The sequence below is a fragment of the Jatropha curcas genome, chromosome 6, assembly GCF_041381405.1.
Source record: "Jatropha curcas cultivar XTBG-Jc1 chromosome 6, XTBG_Jcur_1.0, whole genome shotgun sequence".
NCBI lineage: Eukaryota > Viridiplantae > Streptophyta > Magnoliopsida > Malpighiales > Euphorbiaceae > Jatropha > Jatropha curcas.
In genome coordinates, this window is record NC_143156.1 from 10,525,076 (window position 1) to 10,537,052 (window position 11,977).

The 11,977-nt window shown below is 36.2% G+C and overlaps 1 protein-coding gene across 2 annotated transcripts; it reads right to left on the reverse strand.

The window, feature by feature from the left end:
• Positions 1-3,155: 3,155 nt before the first annotated feature.
• Positions 3,156-10,052, reverse strand: LOC119370544 (uncharacterized). 2 transcript variants are annotated; one of them, XR_005178051.2, is made up of 3 exons: positions 5,056-5,655; positions 4,114-4,179; positions 3,156-3,282 (listed from the first exon to the last, which is right to left on the reverse strand). XR_005178051.2 is itself a non-coding variant. In XM_089722474.1 (3 exons), the coding sequence occupies exon 1, from the start codon at positions 10,015-10,017 to the stop codon at positions 9,142-9,144; it is 876 nt and encodes a 291-aa protein (XP_089578600.1). In that variant the 5' UTR covers positions 10,018-10,052; the 3' UTR covers positions 3,156-3,282; positions 4,114-4,179; positions 9,090-9,141. The 2 variants fall into 2 exon arrangements, 1 of the variants encoding a protein (XP_089578600.1); XM_089722474.1 differs by lacking the exon at positions 5,056-5,655 and adding an exon at positions 9,090-10,052.
• Between the last annotated feature and the right edge of the window lie 1,925 nt (positions 10,053-11,977).

An 11,977-nucleotide genomic window follows, 5' to 3' on the forward strand; every position in this document is an offset into this window, starting at 1 on the left:
AATGTTGAGGTAAAATATGTAAAAGGAAAGTTTTTTAATCCTGTTTGGAAAGTGGTAAAAAAATTTAGGAGTGAAAGTTTGTACCAAAATCACTCCGGCCCCACAAAAGTTCAATCTCTCCAAAATAAACGACCAAGGAAGGCTGGAAAAATGCACTATTCACAGTAAATTTGCAAAAATACCCACAAATCTATATATATATAAAAGCTAAAACAAATAGAAAATTTAAGGTGTTCTCCCAGTTAAGCATTGTATTTTTCTGTTTTTAGAAAATTTGAGGTTTTTTTTATTTTTCTGTATTTTGATTGGCCAATTTAATTTTTTAATTTAATATTTAATAAATAATATTGGTAATGGGTGACTTTCAAAACCTATAATCTAATCTAATCAGCTCACCTAATCCAACTAGAATTCTAAAATCTAGCTAAGTTCTAATCCAACTAGAAATCTAAAGTCTAGCTAAGTTTGTTTGAATTGAATACATTATTGTGTACTGCAATTGTTATTTCACTAACAGTGATGATGCAGAAAGACAAAAAATCCCAATTTAGACAGAGCTAAATGCTCAAAAAGAAAAAATAAAAATAAAAAAGAAGACAGGTTTGCCAGTATTGTAAAGTTTATTGTTCCTGAAGGCAACTGATTTATGATTCTTTCAGAAATCTTCTTCGTCCTTGGTGTGTGCATTTTGTATTTGGTCTATGCGAATTAAAATTTTTATATGTTTCATGTGGTGAATCTCATTGAGCAAACATTATGCCTATAAATTTTTGAAATTTCACTTTATTTTTGTTGCACTTCATTGGGTATAATTTTTTTTTTTAATTAGTTATAATTATTAGATGTGTAAATAATTATAATTTTGAAATTTTTGAATTTTAAATTAATTTATAATTAATAAATATATTTTTTAAAAAAATATGTATAGATAATTATAACTTTAAATTTTTTTATTTTTATTGACAATTAATAGATGTACATATAGGTATTGTGACTTTAAAATTACTTACTCAAAATATTTTCAGTCATTTTTATCATTAGTTTTAATTTAAAAATATAAATAAAATATTTTCGACATAACAACGTAATTCAGTAAAAATAAAAATAAGTTTTCAAATAATTTATAAATATCCGCGTGCAAAACGCGTGGAATCACGAATAGTTATTTTAATAACTATGTGATAAGTATTAAAGTTGATCGGATAATTATTATAAAAAGAAATCAACGATGTTTTTTCATCTTTTGAAATCATAAAATATAATTTAAAATACTATTTAATATTTTTAAATTAATATATTATTTAATACTTAGCAAGTATAAAAATGTAAAATTAGTTAATAATGTCATTTTTTTTCTCCATTCTATTTTCCTTCAAATTCAAACATAGGGTGGAAAATAAGAAATAAAATTTGACTTAAGTGAATTTAGTTTGTGGAGGATTGAACCATAAATTGAGTCATAGTAATCAATCCTATAAGTGTTCTTTGCCACTGAGCTATCTCATTCAAATTAAGTAATATTTAGTTGTTTGGTTGAAATATAACTTCAATAAGGGGATAATAACATGATTATCTATAAGGGGATAATAACAGGATTATCTATAATAATAATCTTAGTGAAATTTTAAAAATCTTGAAGTATCCTTTTGGATAATTGATAATAATTTGAGTTTATTAAATAACTTGAGTTTTTAATAATTGAAAAATTAAGATATTAAATTATTAATCAATTGAGTTTTTTAATAATTTTTTTATTAATTGATTTAAAAAATTTTTATTACATTATTTTAATATTATTATTTTAACATATTATCCTAATTGAATTTTCAACTATTGATTAATTAGGATATTAATTTTCACAAAACAGATTATTATCCTAATTTTAAAATAAACTTCAAAATGTAAAAAATTAAGAAAAAAAAAAAAACATCTGCAGAAAAATAGTTTCACACGATATAATATATATATTGAGGGAATGTATATATCACTTTTAAAAATTTTGAATTTTTTTCTTTTTATATATATTTATCTATAGCTAAGTTTTTAAAATTTTTTTATTTATAAATGCAACACTTTAAATTTTTTTTTCTTTTTCTGTAAATATTGATTGTCACTATATCATATTGTATTAAATTATATTCAATTCCTGCAAAATTGGTTGGATGATTTCTTCTATAAACAAAAAAATTGCACATAGTATATGATTCTGAGATATCTATATATTTATATATCTCAACTTAATCAAAGTAAAGTGAGGAAATAATAGGATTTTCGAGAGAAATAATAGAATTTTTTGAAATATTTTAATAAATTTCGAGATATTTTGAAATATATTGTGGCCAATAAAAAAATTATATATATATATATATATATATATATATATATATATATATCATATTTGAATAATTAATATATAAATAGATAATTATAACTTTCAATTTATTGAATTTTTAAAAATTTATACTTTTAAATTTTTAAATACTACAAACACATAATATTTGAGTACTTTATAAATAAATAGATAACTGTATGACTTTCAAGTTTTTGAATTTCAGAGTTTTTAGTAAGTTTTTAAAAAATTTTATACTTTTAACTTTTTGAACGGTGCACACATGCACATAAAAAATTTTAATATTTTTTAGTTCACTTAAGAAATATTTTAAAATTTTATCTAATTAATTTTAATAAATGTTTATTAGTTCATTTAATATATTCTATTTTAATTTATTTATTTTAAATTATCCAAGAAATTTTGTTTTCAAAAAAAATTATCCAAGAAATTTATGCTTAATTTATATAACTTAAATTGCAAACCAATAATTGTCACGACCCGATACTATGGGCCGGACAGGCACTAGGGCCCAGGTAAGCTTAAGGCCCCCGAGGCCCGTAGTAAGCCTAAACTACTCTACTAACACCAGTCACACCAATGAATAATAACAGTAAGCCCATACCAGTAGGGTTTAAATATAATTATTATACAATCCGGCCCAAAATTTAAATATCTCAATTGAAGTTTAATTTGGGCCTAATTACGATAAGCCATATTCAGAATATGGGTATACTAATATGCCTACGTCTAATATATAACATGTCATTCCAAAAGAACGCATACGGCATGCCTAATTAAAATACACAATCCTATAACTGCGAAGTTCAATAACAATCAGATAATAGAATAATTACTACATCCAAATTTAAATAACAGAAATATAAAGTTTACATTTATAACTCTGCGGAGAAGATTGCAGAGCTTCCGTTGGATCGGCAACTTCCTAATACCTGAGAAGTTTGGAGAGAAGGGGGGTGAGTTTTTCCAACTCAGTGAATAATAATAAATAATACACACCACATACAGTCACACGAAATGCGCCCTAATATACTGAATGGACACACAACGGTCAGGCATATGACATAACATCAGCATCCACAAATAATATCATCTTCATATAATCACAACACGTGGAAATTAGTCAGTGGAGTCACCGAACCCCCGATGAGCCATCCTCCCACATGGCCCATCCTCTCACATGTGCACCAGGGAGCCGATCCTCCATATTGGCAGACCGGTCTAATCCTCACTTGACCAGCCCTCTCATTGTTTTTCCATTCTCTCTATTCTTTTCCATACCAACAGGAGGTAACCCGGTCGTCTCCATCAAATCTAGATCATCAGGCGCTCACAACAGGAGGCCACCCTGCGGGCTGCGGTCAGATCTAGATTATCAGGTGCGCCCAATAAAGAGACCAACCTGTGGTTTTTCCATATCACACAGATCAAAGCAGTGGTGCACACGGGGGCACCGATCTCCCATTTACCCGGCTAAATTTCATATCATTTTCAGGATCCATATCACATATACCATTCTCACAAACCCGTGGTGACCCACTTCATCCCAATTCCACACAAACAAATCACAGTATAGTCACAGCACAGATAATCAAACGATTCATCCAAATGCACAATTATATAAGTATAATTATAATGATCGAAACATAATATATATATGATAAAGTACTCATAATATGTTGTAAATATGAAAAAAAATGTAATGTTTATAAATAAGTGTTATGCAGATGCAGTGTTGATGTGCATTATTCATTATTACTCACAATGATGGAGAGCAAGGTTCTAGCTTTGATTCTGTCCTGGAGGAGCACTAGATGGACCCGGGCGATCTAAGAAATTACAAGAACGACACAAAAAGAATAATTCTATCAGACAAAATATTTATTCACCACTCTAAAAAATTTTATTTTATATTCTAACTTCTCTACGTAATTAAATATGGTAATATAATTTCTTTTCTATAATAATTTACTTCCTTCTAACTTGTATTTTATTTCCTACCGAAATTTATTTATTATTTATTATTTATTTTTTTTCTTTTTTTTTTCTTTTTTTTTTCTACCGAAATTTTTTTTTATATTCTACCGAAATTTCGGCAGCATCTCCTCTAAAAATTGAACTATCCACCTGTTAAAATATCAACAATATATCTAATATTTTCCAAACCACACAGCCCATCCGTCGGGCAGTCAATCAATCAAATTTCCCATCCTCCGTCAATCTTCAACATCACCACACAATTAAAATTATACATTACAATAACATTATATCTAAACTACCTTAACTAAATCAACAATAAAATTATAAAGCTATTAACTACTCACATTTACCAATTTAAATTAACTACATTAATTAACTACAATTATTAAGATTAATTTAATTAACTAACATTAACTTAGCTAGATTAATTAATTACAAATGATAATAACATTAATTTCATTATCTAATATTACTAAATTAATTAACTTCAAATAATAAAATTAATTTAATTGACTAATATTACTAACACTAGCTTAATTAATTAAACTAGCTACAAACAATTAACTACAACTAACTTAACTAATTAATTACTAACACTAATTACTAACACTAACACTAACACTAACTTGACTAACTGAATTAACTACAAACCATTACTTTTATTCACTAAAACTAACTTAACTAAATAAATCAGCTAATTTCATTCACAAATCTTAAAATTTTACCCAATTTTATAGTGTTGCCGGAATGCGATTAACCGGAAATGGGGCTGGTGGCGTGGAGAGAAGCGGAGCAGCAGGCACGGTGGTGGCGCGACCAAGTGAAGGCTGTGCTGCTGCCGTGCGTTGCGCGATCTGGCAGAGGGCGGAGCTGCTGGCAGTGGCGCGCGACGTGGGAGGCGTGAGCTGCTGCTGTCTCGCCAGGGACACAGGCGCAGTGAGGAAGAAGGGAAAGAGGGAAGGGAAAAAGGAAGAAGAAGAAGGAGAAAAGAAGAAGAAGAAGAAGAAGAAGAAGAAGAGGAGGAGGGAGGAGGGTGGTGGCGCTGTGGTGTTGCTGGGTGGTCGGAGGCGTAGGCAGTGAGTGAGGAGAGATGAGGCGTGTGCTGGATATAGAGGGAGAAGAGCTTTCTAGATGGTTTGGGTCGAACCGGTTCGGTTCGGCCTAAATCTTCGATTTTATAACTGGTTTTCGGCTTTTTCAATCGGTTTTTGGTTCGGTTTCTCACAGTATTCACACTAAAATATTAATATTAATTTCTAGGCTGTCGGTACATTAGATTTAGTTGGAAAATCTTTGAACAAAGAAGTATCGTACTCAACAAAAGAGAAACCATTTACAGTCGATCACTAGTAGTACAAAACTTTTTACATGGAAGGAAAAAGATGGGGATAATTTCTTTGCATTTCAGCTGCCACTTCCCATGTGCATTCCTCTATCGAATGATTTCTCCATAAAACTTTAACCATAGGAATCTCCTTAGACCGAAGTTTACGAATCTGGAAATCGAGAATGCTAATCGGTATTTCTTCATATGTCAAATCTTCACCCACTTGAATCTCCTGCGGCTCTAACACATGAGATGGATCAGGAACATACTTTCGTAGCATGGACACATGGAATACCGGGTGTACATGAGAAAACTCATTAGGCATGTCCAACTGATAAGCCACTTCTCCAATTCTTGCAACTACAGGATACGGTCCAATGTACCTCGGAGCTAGTTTTCCTTTCTTACCAAAACGGAGAACACCTTTCATGGGAGATACCTTTAGAAAGACCAAATCTCCCTACTTGAAATGTCACCTCTCTGTGCTTAGGGTCGGAGTAGCTCCTCTGTCGATCAAATGCTTGTCTTAATCCTGTCTCGAATAATAGGAACCTTTTCAGATGTGATTTGAATCAACTCAGGTCCTAGCAGTTGTCTGTCTCCTATTTCCCCCCAACAAATAGGAGACCTGCATTTTCTGCCATACAGAGCTTATAAGGCGCCATGCCGATACTTGCTTGATAACTGTTATTATAAGCAAACTCGATCAATGGTAAGTGCGTGTCCCAAAATCCTCCAAATTCTAATATGCACATCCGAAGAATATCTTCCAGTGTTTGAATAGTCCTCTCAGATTGCCCATCAGTCTGCGGATGGAAAGCCGTACTAAAATCGAGCCGGGTTCCCTAAGCTTTCTGCAATGACTGCCAAAATCTTGAAGTGAACTGCGTTCCCCTATCCGAGATGATAGATACCGGGACTCCATGAAGGCGCACTATCTCTTTAACGTACAACCTTGCCAACCTGTCAGCATTATAAGAGGATCTCACTGGTAAGAAATGAGCTGTCTTGGTAAGTCGATCCACTATCACCCAAATTGAATCATAGCCCCCTGGTGTTTTCGGTAGTCCAACCACAAAGTCCATAGTGATCCTTTCCCATTTCCATTCTGGTATCGGTAATTGTTGCATTAATCCAGAAGGTCTTTGATGCTCTGCTTTTACTTGCTGACAAGCGAGGCATTTGGACACGAATTCTGCTACGTCCTTCTTCATTCCAGCCCACCAATAATTCTCCTTCAAATCCCGATACATTTTAGTGGTACCCGGATGCACATTATAAGCAGCATAGTGGGCTTCATCTAAGATTTCCCTTCTGAGATTATCAACATCAGGTACACAAACACGAGTACCCTTCCTGAGTACGCCATCATTATCTAACAAAAAGTCTCCTGACCCACCAGTAATTACTTCTTGCACAATTCTTTGCGTTTGCGGATCTCTGTCTTGAGCGGCTTTAATTCTATCAAACAACATTGGTCTTATTCTGAAATGAGCTAACAAACAGTTTGAAGCAAAATTTCCAAATTAAGGCCTTCATCAAGCATGCCATCCAATTCTCGAATTAACGGTCTCCTTTCAACCGAGAGGTGAGCTAAGCTTCCCAAGGATTTTCGACTTAGGGCATCTGCCACTACATTAGCCCTCCCTGCATGGTACTGAATGGTACAATCATAATCTTTAAGGAACTCCATCCAGCACCTCTGTCTCAAATTTAGATCTCTCTGCTCAAAAATATACTTTAGACTTTTATGATCAGTGTATATTTCACAGGATACACCATACAAGTAATGCCTCCATATTTTTAGTGCGAAAATGATTGCTGCCATTTCCAAATCGTGAGTGGGATAATTCTGTTCATGCTTCTTCAACTGTCTGGAAGCATACGCAATGACTCGACCATGCTGCATTAAAACACATCCCAATCCTACTCTGGATGCATCACAAAACACTACGTATCCTTCATCACCCGATGGCAAGGCTAATACCGGAGCTGTGGTTAAACACTCTTTCAACTTCTGAAAACTTGCTTCACAAGAATCGGACCATACAAACTTAGCATTCTTCTGGGTCAATCTGGTTAATGGTGCTGCTATTCGAGAAAAGTCTTGCACAAAACGACGATAATAGCCAGCCAAACCCAGAAAGCTGCGAATTTCAGTGACTGTACTCGGCCTCGGCCAATCCATGATTGCCTCAATCTTCTTGGGATCAACCATGATTCCATCCTTAGATACCACGTGACCCAAGAAATTTACACTTTCCAGCCAAAATTCACATTTGGAAAATTTAGCATACAACCGATGCTCCCTCAAAGTTTGTAGCACAATTCTCAGATGATGTATATGATCTGTTTCAGTTCTAGAATAAACTAGAATGTCATCTATGAACACGATCACAAACTGGTCCAAGTATGGCTTGAACACACGGTTCATCAGATCCATGAAGGCTGCTGGGGCGTTGGTGAGTCCGAAGGACATGACAAGGAATTCATAATGACCATATCTAGTTCTGAAAGCCGTTTTCGGAATGTCTTGCTCTCTGATTTTTAGCGGATGGTAACCAGATCTAAGGTCAATCTTCGAGAAACATGTAGCCCCTTGCAGTTGATCGAACAGGTCATCAATTCTAGGAAGCGGGTATTTGTTCTTCACAGTCACCTTATTCAATTGCCTATAATCGATGCATAGGCGAAGCGAACCATCATTTTTCTTCACAAACAAGACTGGAGCACCCCAAGGCGAAGTGCTTGGTCTGATGAAGCCCTTATCCAATAGTTCCTGCAACTGTTCTTTCAACTCTTTTAATTCCGCTGGTGCCATTCGATACGGTGGCATGGAAATAGGCTCTGTGCCAGGAATCAGATCAATACAGAATTCAATTTCCCTGTCTGGAGGAAGTCCGGGTAATTCTTCTAGAAACACATCGACGAACTCATTCACGATCGGCATACTTTCTACGTTACGAGTTTCCGTGGTGGTGTCCTTGACCAACGCTAAGTACCCTCGACAGCCTTTTCTCAACAGTTTTCTAGCGCTAATTGCAGAAATCAGATTATAAGGAGCTATATTCTTGTCCACCCTATAAACAAGTTTCTTGCCATCTGGTAGATTAAAAATAATTTCTTTCCTTCTACAATGGACCTCCGCATCATACTTTGCTAACCAGTCCATTCCCAAGATCACATCAAAATCTATCACATCTAAGATAATTAAATCTGCAGGTAAGTCTACGCCTTCAAGAATAATAGGACAGTTTAAGATGACTGAATTAGTATAAATAGTTTCACTTAAAGGCGTCGATATCAGCAAAGGAACGTCTAACTGATTGGGCACTCTGTCTACTTTCATAGCAAACCTAGGAGATGCAAATGAATGGGTGGCACCAGGGTCAAATAACACTCGTGCTTCCAAAGAACAAATAATGAAAGTACCTGCCACCACGGCATTAGATGCCTGAGCATCTCCCGGAGTCAAATGGAAAAGTCAGGGCTGTGCTCCAGCAGCATGCAAATTTTGTCCTGAACTCTGGCCTCTGCCCCTACCAATAGAACCACGGCCCTGCTGGCCAAGAAGTCTAGTACCAGAAGCTGAGGGTGTAGAGAAAGGAGGTCTGGACACACTACCCATGGAAGACTGGGGTGGCACATATCGCGACGGAGGAAATGGGTAGTCTCTAGCATAGTGTCCCATCTGATGGCACCTAAAGCAGGCATTAGGATCAAGATCGCAGTCTCCTTTGTGAGCCTTGCCACACCTACGACAAACAGTCACAATCGGTCTGCTGCTACCTGAACTATGACCACTACTGGAACCACCTGAATGAGTACTCTTTCTTGGCCACTGTCTCCTTTTATCTTTTCTTCTACCAAAATTTCCTCTGCCTTGGAGGTGAGAACTCGAATACTGAGCACCCATAACGAAGGATCCACTCATCCCTGGTACGCCTAGAGTCTCAAGCGGAGCTGCAGTTCTATTACCCTTTCTGCCTGAGATGACTCCATCAGAAATGTATTTAGTCTCCATTTGTCTGGCTAGATCTACCACAGCATTAAAATCTTGTCCCCTCTGCTGGAATAGAGTCGCGTACACAGCATTCAACCCGCTGATAAATCTGTATACCTTGGTGGCCTCATCAGGTACAGACCCCGGAGCATACCTGCTCAATTCTATGAATCTGGTAGCATACTCATCTACAGACAAATTTCCTTGAACCAGAGACTCAAATTCCCTCATTTTTGCCCTCCTAGTTCCTTCTGGTATGAAGCGGTCAATAAAGAGAGAAGAAAATTGCTGCCAATGCATCCCTTTAACCATAGGCAAAACATAATCTCTGAACCACATTTCAGCCATACCCTCCATTCGGCGGCCGGCAAATATGATGGCTCTCTCGTCATCACAACCCAACTCAGTGCAGAACTCTCTGATTCTGGCTAAAAAGGAATGAGCATCTTCAATGCCTGTAAACTTAGGTGGTTTGTATCGTATGAACCTGTCATAAAGTTTATCATTAGCATCTCTCGGAATAGTAGGTGGTGGAGCCGGCTGAAATGGTTGTGTTGCTGGGTCAGGCATAGGTGGATGCATCTGTTGTTGCTGTTGCTGTTGAGTTTGAAAGAACTGCTGTTGCTGTATCAACATGTCGTTCATAGCCGCTATAGCTCGCTGAAGTCCAGACATAAGTGTGCTCATTTCTGCAGGATTTTCAGTCAGATTTTCCTCGTTATGAATTTCCTGGATACCTTCCTCCTGATTATTTTCATTGCGAGTGCGTCTACCCCTTCGGTGTCTCGGGTTAACTGGATGCCCGGAAGAGGCTTCGTCTGGAGCTTCTCGCTCCGTATTTCCGGACGTTCTTCTCCTAGTATTCACCATACTGAAATGAAAAGTGTAAAACAAAATCCATTAGAACATAACAAGACCAATCCTACTAACAGCAATTATATTACTAGCCTAGCTTAAGATATGACTCTAACGGTAGTCTCGCTGAAATGTAAGAGGCAAATGATACCATATCAAGACGTGAAGGAAATAACTCCGCAGTCATTCCTAAAATCATGGACTTATGCTCTGATACCACCTTTGTCACGACCCGATACTATGGGCCGGACCGGCACTAGGGCCTAGGTAAGCTTAAGGCCCCCGAGGCCCGTAGTAAGCCTAAACTACTCTACTAACACCAGTCACACCAATGAATAATAACAGTAAGCCCATACCAGTAGGGTTTAAATATAATTATTATACAATCCGGCCCAAAATTTAAATATCTCAATTGAAGTTTAATTTGGGCCTAATTACGATAAGCCATATTCAGAATATGGGTATACTAATATGCCTACGTCTAATATATAACATGTCATTCCAAAAGAACGCATACGGCATGCCTAATTAAAATACACAATCCTATAACTGCGGAGTTCAATAACAATCAGATAATAGAATAATTACTACATCCAAATTTAAATAACAGAAATATAAAGTTTACATTTATAACTCTGCGGAGAAGATTGCAAAGCTTCCGTTGGATCGGCAACTTCCTAATACCTGAGAAGTTTGGAGAGAAGGGGGGTGAGTTTTTCCAACTCAGTGAATAATAATAAATAATACACACCACATACAGTCACACGAAATGCGCCCTAATATACTGAATGGACACACAACGGTCAGGCATATGACATAACATCAGCACCCACAAACAATATCATCTTTATATAATCACAACACGTGGAAATTAGTCAGTGCAGTCACCGAACCCCCGATGAGCCGTCCTCCCACATGGCCCATCCTCTCACATGTGCACCAGGGAGCCGATCCCCCATACTGGCAGACCGGTCTAATCCTCACTTGACCAGCCCTCTCATTGTTTTTCCATTCTCTCTATTCTTTTCCATACCAACAGGAGGTAACCCGGTCGTCTCCATCAAATCTAGATCATCAGGCGCTCACAATAGGAGGCCACCCTACGGGCTGCGGTCAGATCTAGATTATCAGGTGCGCCCAATAAAGAGACCAACCTGTGGTTTTTCCATATCACACAGATCAAAGCAGTGGTGCACACGGGAGCGCCGATCTCCCATTTACCCAGCTAAATTTCATATCATTTTCAGGATCCATATCACATATACCATTCTCACAAACCCGTGGTGACCCACTTCATCCCAATTCCACACAAACAAATCACAGTATAGTCACAGCACAGATAATCAAACGATTCATCCAAATGCACAATTATATAAGTATAATTATAATGATCGAAACATAATATATATATGATAAAATACTCATAATATGTTGTAAATATGAAAAAAAATGTAATGTTTAT

Excerpts from the sequence above, each read along its gene's own strand:
- LOC119370544 (XM_089722474.1), bottom strand. The coding sequence starts at position 10,017 with ATGGAGGGTATGGCTGAAATGTGGTTCAGAGATTATGTTTTGCCTATG.